Here is a 12,322-nt window from a genome sequence, read left to right on the forward strand (position 1 = left end):
GAAGAAGATACTTTCTTGGGCCAAGAAACACAAGCAATGGACATTAGACCAGTGGAAATCAGTTCTTTGGTCTGATGAGTCTAAATGTGAGATTTTTAGTTCCAACCTCTGTGTCTTTGTGAGACCCGGAGTAGGTGAACGGATGATTTCCGCATGTGTGGTTCCCACAATGAAGCTCGCACATTTAACCAGCATGGCTGCCACAGCATTCTGCAGCGATACGCCATCCCATCTGGTTTGTGCTTAGTGGGTTTATCATTGTTTTTCAACAGGACAATGACCCAAAACACATCCTCAGGCTGTGTAAGGGCTATTTGATCAAGAAGGAGAGTGATGGAGTGCTGTAGCAGATGACCTGGCCTGCTTGAGTTGGTTAAAAATGGCAGGAAAAGGGAAATAGTTTGTTAAAAGAAGAATGGTAGAAAGTGTAAGCAGTGTGAGCTGAAGACCAGAGGAGAAATGGAAGTTTATGAGGGTGAAGCATTGGAGGTGGTAGGTGTGGTGAAGTTCTCAGAGCCTGAGGCTTGCACCGAGGGTCAGGATAAAGATGAGTCTGTGACAGTAGGCTTGAAGTTTTTGGAAAAAGTGGACCCTTGCCTTTTGGCTGATTCATTTGTGGTTTCAGGATGGGTGAAAACAGAATTGGGTGCTATGGAATTGGTGAGGGTAAACAGAAGTGGTCTTGTGATAATTGTTTGTGTTTCTGCTGGTCAGATGGAGCAGCTGCTCCACGTTAAATGAATGGGGGCAAGAGATGTGAATATTTTTACTCTCGAGAAAAGGTGCCATTGAAAGGAGTGATTACTCGGGTAGTGGTAAATGTGAAAGCTAAAGGTGAAGATTCCAGGTGTTTGTGATGCTCATTGTTTGGTGTGATTCAGACAGGGTGGCATGAGTGGTGAAACAGAAGTCATTGTCTGTTGTTTTGAGTTTTGATGTTGACTTTGCCCCGACAACGTGATGTTAAGATGTATAACTTATGCTGTATGAGCTTTTATGCCAAATACATTACGTCGTTACACGTGTCAAGCTTATGGGCATGTTGCAAGCAGTGTGTAGGAGGGAGGTTCCTAGGTGTGAGAAATGTGCAAAAGGGCATGAGACAAAGGAATGTGTAGCATTGGGGAAAGTAGTGGTATGTGTTAATTGTAGGGGTTGGGGCTGGGGATCAGAAATGTCTGGTGCAAGAGAGGCAGGTTGAGGTTTCCAGGGTTCGAGTAGTGCAGAAGTTGTCATATGCTGAGGCAGTGAAGATAGTAGAGGAAGATGGGTCAAGGGGGAGGGATCCTAAGAGGAGTGGTGTGAGTAGTAGATCTGTACCAGTACAGAGTGATAAACCAACAAGTGATATATGTTTCAGTAAGATTGAATTTTTTATATTTATAGCAATGGTGATCAACTGTACTATAGGGATGGAACATAAGTTGCAGAAAATTGATGTTGTGGTGGCAGGTGCAGAGAGGTGTTTGGGTGTGCTAGACCTGACGTCAGAGTTACAGGGTGTTTTGAGTGGTGGTGTCCCATCCTTTCAAAGCTGTTGGCCTGAAGTAGGACTAAATTGTGGAGTATAGTGTTTATATATATATATATATATATATATATAAAATAAACACTATACTCCACTATTTCAAGGCTGTTATATATATATATATATATTTTTTTTTTGTGAGTGTAGTTTTAGATTGTAGTTAATTTTAAAAAATTCAAGCAAAGTATAAGGGAGTTGTACTCCATTCTAATAGGTGGCGGTAATTCAACATTTATTGGATGCCACCCGCCATTAAATCTCATCGAAGAAGAAAAACGACCAAAGAATTTAGTCTGCCGGAAAACTACACGAAGAAGAAAAACTATGCCTTAGACTGGATTTTCCAAAACTGAAAGGAGAGTCCCGTCTTTGCAGCTCTGTAAAAAGTGAGAGTTGCGGGGGATTTGACACTATGGGAAAACTGGACGAGTTACTTTTAAGGTGAGTTACAAGCTCAAATTTTATTAGCCAATCTGATTTGAAATGAATAAACGTTTTTTGTACATTTTTTTGATTGATTGATAAACATTTGGTTCAAGCTAGCTACTGTAATGTGTTAGGTAATTTAGGCTTACTAGAATGTCACGTCCACAGTCCATGAGTGAAGCAAGTAACGTTAAGTGTGCAAGGCCATAATATATTCGGCCTGTTAGCTAACTTAAACAGCTAGCGGTTACTAGCTACGTACCAGTCGCCACGTAACTTGCTGGTTATTTTGTTAATCTGTTTTCGTTTTGATAGTATGTATAGTAGCTTGCAAGCGATTGTCATAGTTTTTATGAAACTTAATGTCTGACCTGCTGCTAACGTTAGCTAGTCACATGTATAACTAGTAGGTACAGAAGCTAGCTGACACATCTCAACTCCAGGTAGTTATGTATCTACCTGGAGTTGAGATTTCTCAGCTAATTCATAACACATCTAGACTAGTTTCAGGACTGTCTGTTGCATGTATGCAACTTCGCATGGTCTGACTATGTACATTGGAATGTGATAACTAGCCAGCTCTCGAAAACCCTTAATAGTTTTTAGCGGTTACATTCGCCCACGGTTGGCTCGATGTGAACTACAATGTGTGTTGTGTTTCAAGGTTTAGAAACGTCTAATTATTGTTTTCGAAACATGTGCTGATGTGCCGCTTATCTGTCATGTCAGCAAAATGTTTTTCAAGTAAAGATACTTACTTTAGTTGTTTTGCACAAATCCACAAGCTGTGTGTCCATCCAGTTGACGAACTACACTTCCTCTCCAGTTATTAGTGATGGGTCGTTCGCGAACGAGTCGGCTCTTGTAGGTGAACTTTGGGAGCCGGCTCGCATATCAGAAGAGCCGAATCTATTTATAAACATATAAAACAATTGATATGAATATAATTAACTAATTCAAATAACTTTTAAAATAATAATAAAATTGCCCAATGCTCAAGCGTACACACATTCGTTCTGGCTGTCTTCTCACACTTCTCACCTGTTGTTCCTGTCAATCAGACAGTGTCAACCAAAGATGCGTGAGGGAGGGCCAAGCCAACTCACTCAGTCACACACTTAGCAGCCGAGTAAAGAGAGGAAGGACAGCTGTGAAAACAACAGCTGGAAAATTTGTCTGAAGCACAGTAGCATTTGGATGCATTTTAATAATGTAGACAATGTTAGAGCACAGTGTAGAATTTGCCAAAACAAAATCCCATATAAAGCCGGTTCTATGCACAACCTACACCGGCATATGTGAACTGTGCACCCAACTGTGAAGCTAGCGGGCCTGCTAGTGATAGTGGTGGATCCAGCACCTCCACACGTGGAGATGTATCCAGACAGTCAAGTAGGCCTACTCCGCGACCCACAGCAATGCAGTCTTCTATGGACCACTTTATGCCAAAGTCTATGTCTGTAGCAAAACAAGGCCAAATTGATATTGCATTGGCTAAAATGATTGCCACCGATTTCCAGCCATTTTCGTTTGTGGAGGATAGAGGTTTTAGAAATTGTAGCAGTACTCTAAATCCAATGTATGCAATTACCAGCAGGAAAACCCTTTCAAAGTCACTTATTCCACGACTGTACAAGAGCACACAGGATTCAGTGCGGGAAAGAGTCCAAAAAGCTACTGCAGTTAGCCTTACCACTGACTGCTGGACATCAAGGGTGACCACCACCATGTCACTTCATTGAAGATTTTTCAATGTCTGTCTTCTGGACTGCTTTGAGTTCAGTGACAGACACCTCAGATAACTTGGCAGAGGAACTGTTGAGGGGCCAGAGAATGACAAGTCGATGGAAAAGTAGTCTGTTGTGTTAACGACAATGCAGCTAACATAACCAAAGCCATGAAAATGTTAAAATGGACCCATCATCCATGTCTTGCCCACACAATCAACCTGATTGTAAGAGATGCTCTAAAGTTGATGAAGTCCACTGTGGACAAAGTGAAAGCAGCTGTGGAATGCTTCCACAGGAGCACAGTAGGTGCTGAAAAAAGTCTACACAACGCCAGATGTGGATGCCTGAGCTGAGGCCTAAACAAGACTGCACTACAAGGTGGAATTCAACGGAAGATGCGTCATCAAAGGACACTAAAGCAGTTAGCGTCTATGAATGGGTTATGCGATAACTAGCTAGCAATGTTTCCACACTTAACTTTACAGGGTAGCTTATACAAAACACCACCATATATTTTTTAATTAACCTGCTCTTGGAGATATTTTCTTTGTTCTTGATTCGGGGAAAAGTGTTATCTAATATGTCAGTGTCCAGTTGCAGGTGGTTCTACAAAAACCAGAGAACACGTGGATTTAATATCTTTGAGTTGAGTGGGTAACATGGGCGCGGCCTCATTTTAATAGCTGGGTACTCTGCCATATGACATTAACTTCAAATTAAATCCCAAGTTCAAGAAACACTGGGAAATGGCAGCACTCCAAAAAAGTTTTTTAAAGGGACAAAAAGACATGACATTAGGTGACAACTTTTTGTACTAAATAAAAAATGAAAACAAAAAGGTTTTTTGGAGTGGTCGCAATGTGACGTGCTGTCATCTTCATGTTGCTGCGTCTCATGGAAACGACTAGTTCCTGAAAAGATGTTAGGAAATGCTAGATGTGCGGCAGCTAAGATGGCGAGGAAGCTCCTCACGTGGTACAAAACATGGATTTAATATCTTTCTGAGTTTTCTGTTTTTGTAGAACCACATGCAACTGGACACTGACATTTTAAAGGATAACCTTTTTCCTGAATCAAGAACGAAAAAGGTATCGCCAAGAGCAGGTTAGTTGAAGAATCTATGGAAGCATTTTGTATAAGCTGCCATGTAACGTCAAGTATGGAAATATTGTTGTCACATATCTTGCGTAACACAGTGTCTAAGAGACTAGCTGAGTAAAGGCATAGGTAGCTCTCAATTTAGAGAGGTTATAAGTGGCTTTGGTAAAGGTAAACTCATTCCTGTAACGTTGATGTCAGTTGAGCTAATGAAGAATATAAAAAATAAGGGAATTAAAGTTTGGCAACTTACTGTTCAAACAATGTACTTGTGATTGTTTCTATAGCTAGTGCACAGACCGTCTCCGAGGTATTTTTGTATTCAGTTTACATAGCAAGCTACTTATTATAAAACCCTTATCACACTTGATAATTTTGTGTCTTCTTTCCACCTAAAGTAGCTAGTTGTGATGCGGAGAGGAGACCTTGTTCCCCGGGCCTTCCAGGCCCCAGTGGATGTCCATGCTAGTGTAGATGGCCAGGTGTACATGTTCAGGAACGGCCAGCCAACTGACTCTGCAGGCTCTTCAGAGGAAGAAGAGTTCAATGTGATGGCGCTTAGGCCCCGGGGGCGGCAGGAGCCGGACCAGGACAGACTGGGCAGCCTCATGCTGCTAGAGAGGGATGTATTGGTTGGGGACAACCTCAACAAACTTGCTCTGCAATATGGCTGCAAGGTAAGTCCTTGAGCCCATGTATTTGCTGTCAGCAAACTGTACATAGTGTACTGTACAGTACACTTAATGTCAGACACTGTACATATAGGTAACTGCCAAAATAAAGGAAACACCAGCATAAAGTGTCTTAATAGGGAATTGGGCCACCACGAGTTGCCAGAACAGCTTCAATGTGCCTTGGAAAAGATTCTACAAGTGTCTAGAACTCTATTGGAGGGATGCAACACCATTCTTCCACAGAAAATTCTATAATCTGGTGTTTTGATGGTGGTGGTGGAAAATGCGGTGTCAGGTGCTGCTCCTGAATCTCCCATAAGTTTTCAATTGGGTTGAGATTTTATGACTGAGAGGCACACAATAGTGATGTGCATCTTTCCCTTTCAAGACAATTCAATATGTATCTATGTAGATACATTGGCTACAATAAAGGAACGAAACGTTTTAGCTTGAAACAATTCGATGCAATTTGGTTAGATTAGAGAACGAATCGATTCGATGCATTAACGTTTGCATATATACATATTTTCCATTGTAAATTCAAGTCTTCTGCTGATGGAGTTCATGAGCTAGGCCTCTGAGCTGGATCAGTGTGTATGAATGTAAATTATGTACAGTATATCACAAAAGTGAGTACACCCCTCACATTTTTGTAAATGTTTGAGTATATCTTTTCATGTGACAACACTGAAGAAATGACATCTTGCTACAATGTAAAGTAGTGAGTGTACAACTTGTATAACAGTGTAAAGTTGCTGTCCCCTCAAAATAACTCAACACACAGCCATTAATGTCTAAACCGCTGGCAACAAAATTGGGCCCAATTAGCCATTTTCCCTCCCCGGTGTCATGTGACTCGTTAGTGTTACAAGGTCTCGGGTATGAATGGGGAGCAGGTGTGTTAAATTTGTTGTCATCGCTCTCACACTCCCTCATACTGACTGGTCACTGGAAGTTCAACATGGCACCTCATGGCAAAGAACTTTAAGGATCTTAAAAAAAGAATTGTTGCTCTACATAAAGATGGCCTGGGCTATAAGAAGATTGCCAAGACCCTGAAACTGAGCTGCAGCACGGTGGCCAAGACCATACAGCGGTTTAACTGGACAGGTTCCACTCAGAACAGGCCTCGCCATGGTCGACCAAAGAAGTTGAGTGCACGTGCTCAGCGTCATATCCTGAGGTTGTCTTTGGGAAATAGACGTATGAGTGCTGCCAGCATTGCTGCAGAGGTTGAAAGGTGGGGGGGTAAGCCTGTCAGTGCTCAAACCATACGCCATACACTGCATAAAATTGGTCTGCATGGCTGTCGTCCCAGAAAGGAAGCCTCTTCTAAAGATGATGCACAAGAAAGCCCACAAACAGTTTCCTGAAGACAAGCAGACTAAGGACATGGATTACTGGAACCATGTCCTGTGGTCTGATGAGACCAAGATAAACTTATTTGGTTCAGATGGTTTGAAGCGTGTGTGGCGGCAATCAGGTGAGGAGTACAAAGACAAGTGTGTCTTGCCTACAGTCAAGCATGGTGGTGGGAGTGTCATGGTCTGGGGCTGCATGAGTGCTGCCAGCACTGGGGAGCTACAGTTCATTGAGGGAACCATGAATGCCAACATGTACTGTGACATACTGAAGCAGAGCATGATCCCCTCCCTTTGGAGACTGGGCCGCATGGCAGTATTCCAACATGATAACGACCCCAAACACGCCTCCAAGACGACCACTACCTTGCTAAAGAAGCTGAGGGTAAAGGTGATGGACTGGCCAAGCATGTCTCCAGACCTAAACCCTATTGAGCATCTGTGGGGCATCCTTAAACGGAAGGTGGAGGAGTGCAAGGTCTCTAACATCCACCAGCTCCGTGATGTCGTCATGGAGGAGTGGAAGAGGACTCCAGTTGCAACCTGTGAAGCTCTAGTGAACTCTATGCCCAAGAGGGTTAAGGCTGTGCTGGAAAATGATGGTGGCCACACACAATATTGACACTTTGGGCCCAATTTGGACATTTTCACTTAGGGGTGTACTCACTTTTGTTGCCAGCGGTTTAGACATTAATGGCTGTGTGTTGAGTTATTTTGAGGGGACAGCAAATTTACACTGTTATACAAGCTGCACACTCACTACTTTACATTGTAGCAAAGTGTCATTTCTTCAGTGTTGTCACCTGAAAAGATATACTCAAATATTTACATAATGTGAGGGGTGCACTCACTTTTGTGATATACTGTATGTGTATGTACTATGTAGGCAGATTAAGTGTTAGCTCTAGTAATGTATCAATATTTTTACAAATGAGCTATGACATTTGAATAGCCTATAGTGCTCTATCAAATCAAATGTTATTTGTCACATACACATGGTTAGCAGATGTTAATGCGAATGTTGCGCAATGCTTATGCTAATGACCATGCAGTAATATCTAACAAGTAATCTAATCTAACAATTCCAAAACAACTACCATATACACACAAGTGTAAAGGAATGAATAAGAATATGTACATAACAATATATGAATGAGCGATGGCCGAACTGCAAAGGCAAGATGCAGTAGATGGTATAGAGTACAGTATATACAGTGGGGAGAACAAGTATTTGATACACTGCCGATTTTGCAGGTTTTCCTACTTACAAAGCATGTAGAGGTCTAAATTTTATCATAGGTACACTTCAACTGTGAAAGACGGAATCGAAAACAAAAATCCTGAAAATCACATTGTATGATTTTTAAGTAATTTAAAATCATACTCATATACCTTTGACTATTGGATGTTCTTATAGGCACTTTAGTATTGCCAGTGTAACAGTATAGCTTCTGTACCTCTCCTCGCTCATACCTGAGCTCGAACCAGGAACACAACGACAACAGCCACCCTCGAAGCAGCGTTACCCATCCATGCAGAGCAAGGGGAACAACTACTCCAAGTCTCAGAGCGAGTGACGTTTGAAACGCTATTAGCGCGCACCCTGCTAACTAGCAAGCCATTTCACACCACATCGTTACACCAGCCTAATCTCGGGAGTTGATAGGCTTGAAGTCATAAACAGCAGAGCTGCTGGCAAAACGCACGAAAGCGCTGTTTGAATGAATGCTTATGAGCCTGCTGGTGCCTACCATTGCTCAGTCCGACTGCTCTATCAAATCATAGACTTAATTATAACATAATAACACACAGAAATGCGAGCCTTAGGTCATTAATATGGTTGAATCCGGAAACTATCATCTCGAAAACAAGACGTTTATTCTGTCAGTGAAATACGGAACCGTTCTGTATTTTATTTAACGGGTGGCATCCATCAGTCTAAATATTCCTGTTACATTGCACAACCTTCAATATTATGTCATAATTATGTCAAATTCTGGCAAATTAGTTCGCAATGAGCCAGGTGGCCCAAACTGTTGCATATACCCTGACTCTGCGTGCAATGAACGCACGAGAAGTGACACAATTTCACCTGGTTAATATTGCCTGCTAGCCTGGATTTCTTTTAGCTAAATATGCAGGTTTAAAAATATATACTTCTGTGTATAGATTTTAAGAAAGGCATTGGTGTTTATGGTTAGGTACACGTTGGAGCAACGACAGTCCCTTTTCACGAATGTGCACTGCATCAATTATATACAACACAGGACACGCTAGATAAACTTGTAATATCATCAACCATGTGTAGTTATAACTAGTGATTATGATTGATTAAGTTTAATGCTAGCTAGCAACTTACCTTGGCTTCTTACTGCATTCGCGTAACAGGCGGGCTCCTCGTGAGGCAGGTGGTTAGAGCGTTGGACTAGTTAACCGTAAGGTTGCAAGATTGAATCCCTGAGCTGACAAGATAAAAATCTGTCGTTCTGCCCCTGAACAAGGCAGTTAACCCACCTAAACCGTCATTGAAAATAAGAATTTGTTCTTAACCGACTTGCCTAGTTAAATAAAGGTATAAAAAAAAAAACATTGTCAATCGGCGTCCAAAATTACAGATTTCCGATTGTTATGAAAACTTGTAAATCGGTCGACCTCTACTCACTACCCTCTGGAGAGCCTTACGGTTGTGGGCGGAGCAGTTGCCGTACCAGGCGGTGATACAGCCCGACAAGATGCTTTCGATTGTGCATCTGTAAAAGTTTGAGTGTTTTTGGTTGACAAGCCAAATTTCTTCAGCCTCCTGAGGTTGAAGAGGCACTACTGTGCCGCCTTCGCGACGCTGTCTGTGTGGGTGGACCATTTCAGTTTGTCTGTGATGTGTACGCCGAGGAACTTAACTTTCCACCTTCTCCACTACTGTCCCGTCGATGTGGATAGGGGGGTGCTCCCTCTGCTGTTTCCAGAAGTCCACGATCATCTCCTTTGTTTTATTGACATTGAGTGTGAGGTTATTTTCCTGACACCACACTCCGAGGGCCCTCACCTCCTCCCTGTAGGCCGTCTCGTCGTTGTTGGTAATCAAGCCGACCACTGTAATGTCGTCTGCAAACTTGATGATTGAGTTGGAGGCGTGCATGCCCGTCAGGCAGTCCAGGACCCAGTATCACAGGGTGGGGTCGAGACCCAGGGACTTAATGACGAGTTTGGAGGGTACTATGGCGTTAAATGCTGAGCTGTAGTCGATGAACAGCATATTATAGCACAACTTTAGATTTCAAACCATCTCAGAATGGTTTTTACGGTTCTGAAGTTTTTAGTGATTTCCTCTCGTTTTGGCCATGCACTTCACCTCACAAAATGGATTGCTGTACTTGTTATACAGGGTAGTGCTGATAATTTCATATCTAAAAATAGGCATATACACTGATTGTTTAAAGCAAAACTATTTCTGATGATGAACTGGAACAATCAAAATAAATCTATTGTAAGCCCTGTTCAGCAGGTATCGCCAGAAGAGTTGTCTCCAGTAGCTTACTTTTATTTCAGTAAAACACCATTTTCAACAGCATATAGTTAACAATAAATTACATAGACATTTGCATCCCTAGTGACAACCTATCAATTGTTGCAGACTAACCAAACCCCATTAACTTGTTAACAAACGTCAAAATAATATTTACGTTCGACCAAGACACTGTTCCTGTTTCATGACTGAGATTTGTTAAATTCTTAAACCAATTTTAATTCCATGAAATTATGCAAATTAACCTATAGACTGATAAGCATGACCGGCTAACCGTTAATATCCTTAGTTGGCACTCGACTAATAATGCTTAACCTCACGCAAGCCTACATTGCCTTGGTAAGCGCTCGAAGCTGGGCACAGTGCTCAGTTTGAGTAGGCTACTGATATTGCCTGGGGTTGTTCGGCATGCAAAATGACTTGTAAGCTCAACGTCAACACCATTATATGCAGTTTGACCCTGAAGGAGAGGATGCATCAGTTGACAAAAGATGAGGTAGGCCTGTTTTTGGAAAGTAAAAATAATGTAATATGAGCCCCCCCAAAAAAAATGTGAACCGGTGATTCAATGCATGCTACGTTTGGTTCGGGGTCCGTGGACTGATTCCGTGGACTGATGCACTTCTATCTTTAACATTTGAATCGGGGACCACACACACACACCCTTTAAGCCCCCTATGCTCCTACTTTCAAAGTCATTGAAATCTCTTCTAGCCCTGGAAGCCAAAATAATGGGCAACTGGGCATTTTATACATGACCCTAAGCATGATGGTATGTTAATTGCTTAATTCATGAACCACATCTGTAGAAGCAACTTCTTTCAAAATATGTTTCCCTCATGTACTCGTGTTTTCTTTATTTTGAGTTACCTGTATGTGTCTGCATAGGCTACTGATAATATGTGATCACATTATGCCAATATTGACTCTCTTCTTCCTCTCAACAGGTGGCCGACATAAAGAGGGTGAACAACCTGATTCAGGAACAGGATATGTTTGCATTGAAATCAATCAAAATCCCTGTGAAGAAACACAGCTTATTGACTAACACAGAACACAGAACCTCAAATTCATCCACACCACAGGACAGACCTACAGCCAGCTCATCTGGTAGACCACATTTACAGGAATACACTGACTTCCTCAAGGAAGTGGATCATGACATCGAGAGACTGATTCAAACCACAGATGCACAGAATGAGGTCTTTTTAGAGGCCGCCGGGCGGCCACAAAATTTGGGCTACAGAGGCCAGCGCTTGACCAGCTATGGAGCAGACTGGGGCATCCAGTGGTGGAACGCTGTGGTGGCCATGCTCCTTATAGGCATTATCCTGCCTGTCTTTTATGTTGTTTATATCAAAACACAAGACACTGGAGTGCCTGCTGCTGTAGCGACCTCAAACAGCTCAGGGACAGGCCTCAGCACAGAAAGCCCTAGGAACACTTTTAGCAGCCAGGAAAAGGTCCCTCAGTCTGAACGAACCAAACACATAGTTCAGGGAAAGAACGTCTATGGACTTCATGCTTAACGTCACTTTAAGAACCAAACCAGTGTTCTGCTTAAAGGTCATCAAAGAAGTGTTGTTGTGTAACATTTCTTTACAAAAGATTGAAGTTGTAGTATGGATTTCTGTAAGTGTTTTATCACAGACATTGGACTTCATGGTTTCAGATGTGTGCCTTATTAGATGTCTGACTTATCCAGTCAACGGTTCTTTCTTCTTTATGCTAATTATTTTGAAAACATTTTAACACGTTTGCTGTGTGACAACCTTACAACTGCAATTGAATATGGATATTCAGTTTCGGACTTGCTTAAACATTCTGAACCGATTGTAAAATATGTGTGTTTGTTAGTCTTCATGTCCAAATGTAGTGCCATTTTATAGAGGTGTTTGTTTTCTTTGCGAGGCATTGGAAAACCTCCCGTGTGTGTGACAGAATCTGTCTGAAATTCAATGCTCGACTGAGGGACCATACAG

At 42.0% G+C, this 12,322-nt stretch overlaps 1 protein-coding gene across 3 annotated transcripts; it reads left to right on the plus strand.

The window, feature by feature from the left end:
- The first annotated feature begins 1,808 nt into the window (after positions 1–1,808).
- Positions 1,809–12,108, plus strand: lysmd4 (LysM, putative peptidoglycan-binding, domain containing 4). 3 transcript variants are annotated; one of them, XM_024423551.2, is made up of 4 exons: positions 1,809–1,969; positions 4,707–4,788; positions 5,181–5,459; positions 11,288–12,108. In XM_024423551.2, the coding sequence occupies exons 3-4, from the start codon at positions 5,193–5,195 to the stop codon at positions 11,867–11,869; spliced, it is 849 nt and encodes a 282-aa protein (XP_024279319.1). In that variant the 5' UTR covers positions 1,809–1,969; positions 4,707–4,788; positions 5,181–5,192; the 3' UTR covers positions 11,870–12,108. The 3 variants fall into 3 exon arrangements, with proteins under 3 accessions (XP_024279319.1, XP_024279318.1, XP_024279320.1); XM_024423550.2 differs by lacking the exon at positions 4,707–4,788; XM_024423552.2 differs by lacking the exon at positions 4,707–4,788 and having other exon boundaries at positions 5,184–5,459.
- Positions 12,109–12,322: the final 214 nt, after the last annotated feature.

This window comes from Oncorhynchus tshawytscha, linkage group LG06 (genome assembly GCF_018296145.1).
Source record: "Oncorhynchus tshawytscha isolate Ot180627B linkage group LG06, Otsh_v2.0, whole genome shotgun sequence".
In the NCBI taxonomy this organism is placed as follows: domain Eukaryota; kingdom Metazoa; phylum Chordata; class Actinopteri; order Salmoniformes; family Salmonidae; genus Oncorhynchus; species Oncorhynchus tshawytscha.